An 11,662-nucleotide genomic window follows, 5' to 3' on the forward strand; every position below is an offset into this window, starting at 1 on the left:
ATAAAGAAGAGTATAATGTCAGGTAGTGACAACTGCTGTAGGGAAAAAAAAAAAAAAACAACTAGTAAAGGAGGTCAAGTAAGGGACTGCGGAGGCATTTTGTCCTGAGTGGACAGAGGACCTGATGAAGGTGACATTAGAGCCGAGAGCTGCCGGAGGAGAGGAAGTGAGCCCCTTGGTCACCTAAGGGAAGAGTGGCCCAAGCAGAGGTGAGCAAGGGTGAAGGCTCTGAGGTGGGAATGAGCTTGGTGTATTGGGAACAGCAGGGGCCTGGACAGCAGCGGGGAGTGGCTGGGAGAGGGGAGTAGAAGGTGACGTCAGAGAGAAAGAGGGTAGCGGGGTCTTGAAGGGCCTTCCTCTTGAAACATGGCACCTTAAATCCCCAGAGCCGACTTTCTGGTTTGGATCCAGGGTGCCCATCCTGCTTGAGAGGGGTCTGGAGTATTATGGGTAGCCCTAGTCTGACACCCCCCCATGCCAACTTGGGTTCCCACACAGTGACCTCCAGGCCGGAGTGCCAGGGGTCTGAGGGGGAGGTCACTTGGAGGTCCCAGCCAAGTTCCCCTCGAGATCCCATGGGGATGACCTCCATAATTTGAAGTCCGAAGCTCTGCCCTCAACCGATCTCCAAACCCTCTTGTAACTCTGAGGGTGACCTCTCCCAGACTCCAACACTGGGGCTCCCCGGAGTCTGCAGGGGTCGGACAACCAGACCACGCGCCCCACGCCCGAAGCCGCGGTCCCTGCGCCACCGGGAGAGGCCGGTGCAGCGGGCGACTCCCGGGCCGCTGCGGCAAAGGCTGGGCAGCCGCGCCCTCCCCCCGCGGTGATTCATCCCGCCCCCTCCCTCTCCCTCTCCCTCCTCCCTCTCTCTCTCCCTCCTCCCTCCCGGGGCCACCGCCGCCGCCGCTGCAGTGCGCAGGAGACCGCGGCCCGCGCCCAGGCGCGCCGGAGCTGGAGCGGGGCCGGGGTCCGCGCACCTGGCGAATGTGTTCGGCTGCGCGCGCCAGCGCAACAGCCCGAGCAGCGGCCGCCGCCCGCGCGGCGGCGGGGATGCCCGGACACCGGGCTCCGGGGCTGGGCCCCCGGCGGTAACCGGAGCGGGGGGGCCGAGCCCCCCCTCCTCCCCCCCTCGCCGGTCCCAGAGCCGCAGCTGCTGCGCCCGCGCGCTCCCGGGGACATTCTGACCGCCGCCGGGTCCCGCCGCCTCTCGCCCCGCTGTTAATACCGGCGGCCCGGGAGGGGGGCGCAGCGTGCGCAGCGCAGCCATGGGGACGCTGCTGGCCTTCGTGGTCGGCGCGGCACTGGGTGAGTGCGCTGGGGGCGCGCGCGGCGGGGGGCACAGCTGGAGCACTGGTCGGGCGGCGGGATTCGCGCGCTGGACTCCCGGCCGCGGGCGGGGGCCGCCCTCACCCCATCCCCCGGCCCGGCTAAGTCCTCTTCAGAAGTTGTGCGCGCGGGTAGCGGGGTTCCGGAGGGCGCGGAGGTGCGGGTGGGCGCGAGCGGGCGGGGGCCGGGCTGGCACAGGTTAGTGGCTGCGGGCGCCCAGCCGGGGGCGAGGAAACGCGGAGTCAGCTGCTCCCGGAGCCCCGCAGGCTGCAATGTGACACCCACAGCCGCGGGAGGTGGGGGTTGGGGCGGGGGTGGAGGCGGCGCCCGGAGATTGGGACGGAGAGAAGGAGAGACTGGGAGAGATGGAGACGGAAGGAAGGGGCGAGAGACACAGAAGAACTCCTGAGCGCTCCGCTGGGAGACTGGAGAGATGGAAGTGAGGGGGGAGCCAAGAGAGAGGGATGCAGAGTGCGCCTGAGAGAGACTGAGGAGAGAGAGTTAAGAATCTGAGAGGTGGAGCGAGGAAAAACTTGAGCGAGGCAGAAAGAGATGGAGACACAGGTAGACACAGGAAGAGATGGAGTTTAAAAAGGACAGAGAGAGGTGGAGTGAGAGAGCGAGAGGCCGGGAGAGCGTGTCTGAGCCTGGGAAAAGGACACAAAGTGGTGGGACCTTTAGAGAGACCCCTAAGAGAGAGAAAGAGGGGGAGACAAAGACAGAGGCGTTCAGGGAGATGGAAAGAGACAGCAGAGGAGGAGGGCAGGAAACCCCAAGATTAACAGCGGAAAGAATCAGGGACAAAGGAAAAGCCCCGGAGCTGGAGAGACATAGCATTAGCTAGTGAGCAGGAAGGAGGTGGCAGGTAAGAATGTGGAGGAGGGACTCAAACGGACTGAAATCCGGTGAGGGTGCAAAGGCCCTGGGGCAGGAAAGCGCTCTGAGGGTTTTGAGAAGCTAATAGGAGGTGGGATTGGCTTCAGGAAGTGAGGAGCCTGAGAGCAGAGGGGGCTGAGGCAGAAGTTGTGGGGGGGGGCGGTGGACGACAGGAACTTATGGGACTGGGGAGCGGGGCTGGAGTGTGGGTTTGCCTTGGTTCCCGTGCCCACCTCCTTCTCAGGCCTTGCCTTCTCACTACCCATTTCTCTGGGGCTGGCTGGTCTTACAGAGCAATAATGGTAGAACTGACACTGCCACCTTGAACTTCTAACACAGCTGGAAATCTGGTCCCACCACCTACACGCTGCAGTATTTTGGGCAAGTGGCCTTCTGAAGAAGGGGTACTTGGGTAGCAAAGACTCTGAGCTGCTACTGGCCACAGTAACAGCCCTGTTGATTGGCGGTGTCCTGTGTGGCAGGCCCCTTGCGACCTTACCTACCCTAAAGAACCTGCCCAGCAACCTCCAGAAGCAAAGACGATCGATTCCCTCACCATTCACAAAGGGAAACTGAAGATCAGAGAGGATGAGGGACTTGCCAAGGGCACGTAGCAGGCGGCAGGGCCAGGCTCAGCATCTGGTTCTGGCCATTCCTGATCATTATTGAGGGGAAACAGATGGTTTCTGAGGGGCCTGAGAACTAACAGCCAGCGAGCCTGGCGTTGCCAAGGGTGATGGGTGCCCTGGCTCAACCTGAGCCTGCTGTCCCCGCAGTGTCCTCAGCCTGGGGAGGCTGTGTGGAGGTGGACTCAGAGACCGAGGCAGTGTATGGGATGACCTTCAAAATTCTGTGCATCTCCTGCAAGCGCCGCAGCGAGACCACTGCTGAGACCTTCACGGAGTGGACCTTCCGCCAGAAGGGCACAGAGGAGTTTGTCAAGGTGTGTGGGAGCCTGGCAGGGTTGTGGAGGGTGGGCGTCTGTGTGGGAGTTGGTGGGGGCAGGGTTCCGGTAGGGGTTGGTTGGTTGTTTGCAACAATGTGCTATTACTGATGACCTGGATCCAAATTCCAGCTCCACCATGACCGACTGGTGACCTTGGGCAAGTCATTGAGCCTCTCTGAACCTCCGTTTCTGCCTCCGTAAAGATGGGGGGCAGGTGGTCTCTAGCTCTGAGGTTTGCATGAGGATTGATTGAGTTCCTGCACCTGGCACGTGGCACAAAATCAATGTCATTGCCATTATTTAGTACGAGCAAAAATGTCTCAGATGGTCATTATAGAAGGAAACTGAACTTTTTTGACCTCCTTTTTGCTATGTGTATTTTGAATTACATATGAGGGGGCGCCATAAACTTTGAGGACCTGCTGGAGAATTGGGGTCTACAGCAGCCAGCATCAGGCTGCCTCTCTCCCCGCCTGGGGAGCATATCTGGGGGCCGGAGAAGAATGGTAGAGAATGAAGGCCAGGAATGCCGCGTGGGGGCTCGGGAGGATAACTGAGGAATGCATGTGTCAGCATGTGTGTGTGTCAGGGCTCGGGACAGAATAGAGGTCTTGGTGGGGGACGTGGCCCAGCGGTGACCCCGCCCCCACTGCCCCCAGATCCTGCGCTATGAGAACGAGGTGCTGCAGCTGGAGGAGGATGAGCGCTTTGAGGGCCGTGTGGTGTGGAATGGCAGCCGGGGCACCAAGGACCTGCAGGACCTGTCCATCTTCATCACCAACGTCACCTACAACCACTCGGGCGACTACGAGTGCCACGTGTATCGCCTGCTCTTCTTCGACAACTACGAGCACAACACCAGCGTCGTCAAAAAGATCCACCTTGAGGTGGTGAACAAAGGTGAGTGAGGCCCATGGGCAGCCAGATGGAGGGACAGATGGCGAGTAGGGGACGGGTTGGCTCCGCGCCTGGGCAGCGGGGGCGGGGAGCAGCACCTCCTTCCTGGAGTCCAGCTCCGGCCTCCATTTCCCTTCAGCCACGGGGAGGTCACAGCGGGCCTGTCCTGTGGAAGTGCTGAGTGCATAACTCAGCTCTCCCACCTGCACTGTGTGACCTCCAGGCAGGTGCCTCCCTGTCTCTGAGCCGAAGGATCGTCCTGTAGCAAACAGGATGATAATAGTATCTGCCTCTCCTGGTGTTGTTGGAACCATTCTTTTTTTTTCTTTTTTTCTTTTTGCGGTACGCGGGCCTCTCACTGTTGTGGCCTCTCCCGTTGCGGAGCACAGGCTCCGGACACGCAGGCTCAGCGGCCATGGCTCACGGGCCCAGACGCTCCGCGGCATGTGGGATCTTCCCGGACCGGGGCACGAACCCGCGTCCCCTGCATTGGCAGGCGGACTCTCAACCACTGCGCCACCAGGGAAGCCCGGAACCATTCTTATGTCACAGGGAGGTGGTGAGGATTGAGTGAGATGCTGGTTGTCAGTTGCTGGCGTGCCTGTCACAGCAGGGCCTCAGCACACGGGGGCAATGGTGATGGTGCGTCTGATTGTCAAGTGGCCTCAGCCCTGCCTCCCTCTGTCACGTGGGGCAAGAGATAGGAGAGTGTCTCCTAGAGCAGTGCTCCTCGTATCTTACTGTGTGCACGAACCACTTGGCAGTCTTGCTGATGTGTCAATCCTGACTTAGCAGATCTGGGTTGGGCCCAGGATTTCATCTCCAATAAGCTCTTAGGCGAGGCCAAGGCTGCAGGTCTGGGCCCACACCGAGCAGCAAAGATCTAAGGTGTCGTTGAACCATTTCATCATTTTGGCGTCAGCTGCCTTGAACCCTTTTCCTGAACTATCTTCTGACTGGGTGTAAATTGGAATTTTCCAGGGCCCTATGGCCCATTGGCTTAGAGAGTCAGGGAGGTATCCCAGACCTTGGGCCACTAAAGAGCAGGGCAAGTGAGTCCCGAGGGGCCTGCATGCACACACATCATCACGGGCAATGTGCATTGGCCCACCCTTCCCTGAGAGGGGTGCTGGCTTTAGCGCCTTACATGGAGTCCATCATTGAATCCTCCCACCCACCCTGTGGGGTAGAGGCTCTTCCTATCCCCATTTTACAGATGGGGAAATCGAGGCTCAGGGAGGTAAGATTACATAGCCAAGGTCACAGAGCTGGGACCTGGATTTGAACCCAGCCAAGCCCGTGTGACTGTTGTTTCTGTTCTTGGCATGATTCACTATACTCTGTCAGCCAGAGCCTGTGGGTTTCTTTTGATAATTAGCATTTTTAAGTGTATTATCAAAGTGATCCAGCAGAATTCAATTCAGGAGACAAGTCTGAGTGACTCTTTGGCATAGGTCACTATGCTGGGTGGGCAGTCGCCCATGGATGTAGATGATGGAGCCCTGCCTGCATGAGTTGGGGGGACAGCTGTAACAAAGACACCCCAAATACTGTGGCTTAACAAAATCTCTGTCAGTCCTGTCTCTCAAATCTGTGTTGAGGTGAAGGGTCAGGCGGTGGGTAGGCTCCACGATGCCCTTCAGGCACCCAGGTTCTTTTCACCTTGTGGCTCAGCCCTTGCTCACAATGCCGTCCTCACCTGCATGGTGGAGGCTGGACTCACGCACACCCGTGACTTAGTAGAGTCTCTGTTTTTTAACATTATCTACCACATTATACTGCCTCCCAGAGCCTGTGTTCTTTTTTTTTTTTAATATTTATTTATTTATTTGGCTGCGCTGGGTCTTAGTTGTGGCACATGGGATCTTCGTTGCTGCGTGCAGGATCTTCGTTGCGGCATGTGGGTTCTTTTTTTTTAGTTGCAGCATGCGGGCTCTTAGCTGTGGCATGAGGGATCTAGTTCCCTGACCAGGGATGGAACCTGGGCCCCCTGCATTGGGTGCGCAGAGTCCTAACCACTGGACCACCAGGGAAGCCCCCCAGAGCCTGTGTTCTTATATTTACATAGTGTAGAACTCTTTCTGTTATCTTCCCAGAGCCTGTATTTTCTGCATCCTCCACCATATCCCAGTATTTTTTATCCACCACATTATGGTACTGCTTTTTTAACATTACTCACTGTAGTGTAGTATTTTATATTATACTATATGCTATACTGTTTCACAATACCAAACGTATAACTTTTTATCATAATCTATCATACCAGAGTATTTTTAATGTTATCAACCATATTATCACATTTTTATCATTAGCCACCATGCTATAGTATTCTAAAATATTATCAATCATATTGTAGTATTTAAAATTTTTACTTGGTATATATTCATCATCACCAATCATACTGTAGTATTTTTTTTAAAGAAAATTTTATTTTATATATCACTAGCCATGAATTTGTCATTAGTTATTACGGCCGCCAAAAAATATGGAACACTTCATGAATTTGCGTGTCATCCTTGCACAGGGGCCATGCTAATCTTCTCTGTGTCATTCCAGTTTTAGTACATGTGCTGCCAAAGTGACAACATACTGTAGCATGGATATATTTTTTTAAGTTTATTTTATTTTATATATATATATATATATATATATATTTATTTATTTATTTATTTATTTTTGGCTGCGTTGGGTCTTCAGTGCTGTGCATGGGCTTCCTCTAGTTGTGGCGGGCAGGGGCTACTCTTCGTTGTGGTGCGTGGGCTTCTCATTGCGGTGGCTTCTCTTGCTGCAGGGCAGGGGCTCTAGACGCGCAGGTTTCAGTAGTTGTGGCACGTGGGCCCAGTAGTTGTGGCTCGCAGGCTCTAGAGCGCAGGCTCAGTAGTTGTGGCACATGGGCTTAGCTGCTCCGCAGCATGCGGGATCTTCTTGGACCAGGGCTCGAACCCGTGTCCCCTGCATTGGCAGGCGGATTCTTAACCACTGCGCCACCAGGAAAGTCCCAGCATTGCTATTTTTAACATTACATACCACTCTACAGTATTTTTTCCATTCCCCATGATATTATTGTATTGTTAGCATCACTGGCCGTGCTGTATTCTTTTTTATTGTAATCCACTGTCTTACTGCAGTTTCAACATTGCCCATCATTCTGTATTGCCTCCTGGTAATGATCCCTCAGCAATGAACTGAGTCATTTCCAAATGAGGGGCAGTGGGCGCTGGTGGTGAGACCTTCACTGACCTGGCAGGGGTGCAGAAGATGGTAGGAAGCACCTGGGGGTCCGCCACCAGGGATGGGGCTGGCAGCTGGGGACAAGCTGGCTAATTCTATTTGGACACACCCAGTATGACGGGAGCAGGTGTTGAAGTGAAGCAGTCGCTGAGGCTGGCGAGACACCTGGCCTGCAAAGGTGCAGGCTGGGCTTCAGATCTGGGGGCTGCCTGTGTGGGCAGGCTAGTGAAGCTCTCAGATTTGGGGTTTTTGAAGAAATCAGAGGTCTCCCTAGAGAAGGTGCCTCTGCCCCTCAGTGTGACCCCTCCGCCTCAGTTCCTCATCTGTAAAGTGGAGGAGTCCCACCTCCTGAGATGTCTGTGTGGAGACTGCACTGGAGACTGCACTGGACATACCCCAGCCATTTCCAAGTTTCTCTTTGGCTGGGGAAGCTTTCCAGAGCAGATAAGAGCTCGGACCCTACAGTCGGTTACACTTAGGGTTGAAACCTGGCTCTGAGTGCAGTCCTGGCTGTGCATCCTTGCCCAGCACTTTGCCCTCTCTGGGCCTCAGTGACCTTGTCCTGCAAATGGGTTACAGAGCCATACCTGTCACTGTCCTAATCTGATTGGGAGAGGAGGAGATACCAGATTACCTAAATCCGTTTGGTCATTGAGTTCCAGGAGCAGGGGTGAGAATTCCGATGATTGAGCTTTATCCAACATATATTCAACTCAGTGTGCTTCTGGAGGTCAGCTGACGTGGGAAGCCTGGACTGTCTCTATCCTTGGGGTTGTTTCAAAGAGTCAGAGAGATGCTCAGATAAAGAATTTAGCGCAGAGCCTGGCTGAGATCATGCATTCACTGCATGGGACACATTCATGGTATCTTTGGAGTGAAAGAACGAACAAACAGTTGAGGTGTGGAACCCTGTCCCCAGCTCCTCCTGCAGGGAAGCAGGGGAGAAGCATCCAGCCCTGCACCCCCCTTCCCTGTAGTCCAGAAAACATTGGTGCCATCTGCACCGGGTGTAGCAGCAGAAAGTGCCCGCTCCCAGGGGAGGAAGACTACATGGGAACAGCGGGGAAAATGAGATCCTGACCATCCAGAAAGAGGGGGCCAGGGATGAGGAGTGGACACCTGCGAAATCCGGCCGAGGACGCCACAGCGGCCTTCTGCTCTGGTCCGCTGGCTGAACGCGCTCCCTTTACAGTTTAAATTTAGGCTCAACGAAAGGAAGCTGGTGTTGGCAAGAGCCAGGGCTGCGGAAAGGATAGAGGGTTTCCAGAAGACGTCAGCAAATAGCCAACACTTACGCGGTGCTGACCGTGGGCACATCCACGCATGTTACAGATGTTAACCCGTTTTCTCTTCCCAGCAACCCTGTGAGAAGGCATGAGTATTATCATCCTTATTTTACAGAAGGAGAATAGAGGCCCAGAGAGGTGGAGTCATTTGCCTGAGGTCACACAGCTAGTAAGAGGCAGAGATAAGATTTGAACCCTGACAGTCTGGTCCCAGAGCCCTTGCTCTTAACTACTGTGCTGTACTGCCCCAATAATAACAGTAATAATATTAATAATAGTAAACATGTATCAAATGCTATGTATATGTCAAGTACTATTCTAAGGATTTTTAGAGCTTAATTCTCACAACACTCCGATGAAAGAGATATGTGATTATCAACTTTTTTAAAATCATTTTTTGTTGTTGTTATTTTTATTTAGGGATTTTATTTTATTTATTTATTTTTGGCTGCGTGGGGTCTTTGTTGCTGCGCTCAGGCTTTCTCTAGTTGCAGCGAGTGGGGGCTACTCTTCGTTGCGGTGCATGGGCTTCTCATTGCAGTGGCTTCTCACATTGTGGAGCACAGGCTCTAGGTGCGTGGGCTTCAGTAGTTGTAGCTCGTGAGCTCTAGATTGCAGACTCAGTAGTTGTGGCACGTGGGCTTAGTTGCTCCGCGTCATGTGGGATCTTCCTGCACCAGGGATCGAACCCGTGTCCCCTGTATTGGCAGGTGGATTCTTAACGACTGCACCACCAGGGAAGCCCTCCACTTTTTATAGATGGGGAAACTGAGACCCAGAGAGGTTGAGTCACTTGCCCGAGGTCACACAGCTGGCAAGTGGTAGAGCCAGGATTTGAACCTGAGTCTTCTCCTTGTAGAGCTACAGCTCTTGGGCACCTACAACCACCTGAATGACACAGAGGACCCTCGAGTCACACAGGGAGGCAGGTTGAGGGTGATCCCGAAGCCCGTCCGAGGCTGGTTATTGAGAATCACAGTAACAACGATGACTCTAGGGAAGCAGCCTGGCCTTATTTGCAGACCAGGACCAGGGAGGTCAAGCCACTTGCCCAAACTTGCACAGCAAGCTCAAGGCACACTCAGGCTGCCACCTGACCCTGCCTGGCCCCTGCAGCCAACAGAGACATGGCGTCCATCGTGTCTGAGATCATGATGTACTTGCTCATCGTGGTGTTGACCATATGGTTCGTGGCAGAGATGGTTTACTGCTACAAGAAGATCGCCGCTGCCACGGAGGCTGCTGCACAAGAGAACGCGTGAGTGGGGTCGCTGAGGAGGGGGAGAGGCAGCCCAGGACAGCCAGCGCTTCCCAGAGGGGAGCGTGAGCTGAGTGGGGAGGTGGGCAGGGGAGCAGCCCAGGATGCCATCTGCCAGTCCTCCCCAGAGGGGGCCATTTGGTGTCAGAGATGGGATGAGGTCCCGGCCCCTCCCCCGTCAGACTCTCAGCCCCCACTTCTGTTAGGACCCAGGGTTCGGGCCCAGCATCCTCTGCCCCAAAGATACAGGACTCCAGGCCCTAGCCCTTTTCCCCCCCAGGACCCAGGAATCTGAACCCCCCAGTCCCTGCTCCCTCAGACCCAGACTCCAGGCCCTCAACCCCTTTCCCCGCTAGAACCCAGGAGTCTAACCCCCCAGATACCTCCTCCCTCACATTCAGGACTCCAAGCCCCAGCCTGGGCTTCTTTTGGATCCCTGGGATCCAGCCAGCCAGCCCCCTCTTCTCTCTGACTGGAGCCCTGTGCACCTGGGACAGAGACCTCAACCCTCCTTGGCCTCTGGGGGGTGGGCCAGACCGACGGTGGGGTTGCTGTACCCCTCACCTTTGCCCCCACAGCTCGGAATACCTGGCCATCACCTCAGAAAGCAAAGAGAACTGTACGGGAGTCCAGGTGGCCGAATAGCCCCGGTAAGGTGGCTGGGCAGGCAGGGGCTGGAGGGCCTGGGAGGTGTCAGCCATTAGGTGCCTGATGCCCTGTCTCTCCCTCACCTTTAGGCCCTGGGCTCCGCCTCAAGGAAGAGCCAGCCCTAACGGGGAACATCCGGGTACAGCCTGCCCCCAGTGGGGGTTGGCCATTCCTGGGCCTCCACAAGCCTCAAAGTCCTGCCAACGGAGCCTCCAGGGTGGGAGGGGGCAGGGGGCTTGGCTCACACCCCTAATCCAGCCTTCTTCCTCCTGCCCCATCACCCGCCCGCGCCGTGCATGATGGGTAAAGCAATACTGCCGCTGCCCCCATGCCTGCTTCTGCTGCCTGTTTGGGAGGGGGCGGTGAGGTGGGGGCAGCGGCTCCGCACCCCTCTTTCTTGCTGATTTGCACACATTGGCCGCTTTGGACACGCACTACTGGGGCCCAGCCCCTCCCTGCCCCCTCCCTGCCCGGTGAGGGTTATGATGGGCTGGAACAGCTTGGGACAGGGGGTTCTGGGACCCACTCCGACCCCCAGCGACACTTCCTCTCCTGCTTCCTCTGGCTGGACCTGGGGTCTCCTCTCCCTGTGATGCACTCTCGCCCCAGCACAACCCGCCGTCTCTCACCAGCCTTGGATTGTGGCCACTTCGAAAGGGGCCCATTCAGCCTCGACTCTCTTTACACAAGTAGTTTTGTTCATGAAATAAAGATTCTTGGACTTGCTTCATAGTCTCTCTCGTGAGCCCAGTCACCTTCTATACCCGCTCCAGATCCAGGAGCCTCAATTTTTCTGGGGACCCGCCCTCCAGGGCAGGCAGCAGGGCCTCTCCGCACACATTCGGGGATAGGATGGTGGCAGTGTCTCAGGCTCAGCGCCTGCCTGAAGGCTCAGTGGGTGCAGCCACTTGACACTTGATTAATGTGTTGGGGTCTGGGGAGTCATTAGCTCAGCGGGGACCAAGAGTTTCGAGGGAGCCAGCAGGAGCCAAGGAAGCAGACTGGTAGCCGGTGTCGGGGGTGGGTGATGAGGGAAGGAGAGAGAGGGCCATGGATGGAGAGAGACGAGGAGAGGCTAGGGGCTGGGCAGTGCCAAGGCTGCACCAGTGTGACCCCCTGTGGGAAGCTCTGAGTGCAGGGGGTGCGAGGGGCGAGCGGGTGGGTCCGATTGTACAGGGACGGCCCATCTGG

At 55.9% G+C, this 11,662-nt stretch overlaps 1 protein-coding gene across 1 annotated transcript; it reads left to right on the top strand.

Moving 5' to 3' along the window:
* The first annotated feature begins 904 nt into the window (after nt 1–904).
* On the top strand, nt 905–11,157 carry SCN1B (sodium voltage-gated channel beta subunit 1). Its single transcript, XM_081216557.1, has 6 exons — nt 905–1,308; nt 2,982–3,148; nt 3,811–4,051; nt 9,682–9,823; nt 10,402–10,473; nt 10,561–11,157. The coding sequence occupies exons 1-5, from the start codon at nt 1,269–1,271 to the stop codon at nt 10,466–10,468; spliced, it is 657 nt and encodes a 218-aa protein (XP_081072683.1). The 5' UTR covers nt 905–1,268; the 3' UTR covers nt 10,469–10,473; nt 10,561–11,157.
* Nucleotides 11,158–11,662: the final 505 nt, after the last annotated feature.

This window comes from Mesoplodon bidens (assembly GCF_964165515.1).
Source record: "Mesoplodon bidens genome assembly, chromosome: 18".
Lineage (NCBI taxonomy): Eukaryota > Metazoa > Chordata > Mammalia > Artiodactyla > Ziphiidae > Mesoplodon > Mesoplodon bidens.

What these genes read in the sequence shown, in the direction of transcription:
- SCN1B (XM_081216557.1), top strand. Translation starts at nt 1,269, where the DNA reads ATGGGGACGCTGCTGGCCTTCGTGGTCGGCGCGGCACTGG. An exon ending in CCTTGAGGTGGTGAACAAAG is followed by an intron (nt 4,052 to 9,681) that starts GTGAGTGAGGCC and finishes TGGCCCCTGCAG; the next exon opens with CCAACAGAGACATGGCGTCC. An exon ending in GCTGCTGCACAAGAGAACGC is followed by an intron (nt 9,824 to 10,401) that starts GTGAGTGGGGTC and finishes TTGCCCCCACAG; the next exon opens with CTCGGAATACCTGGCCATCA.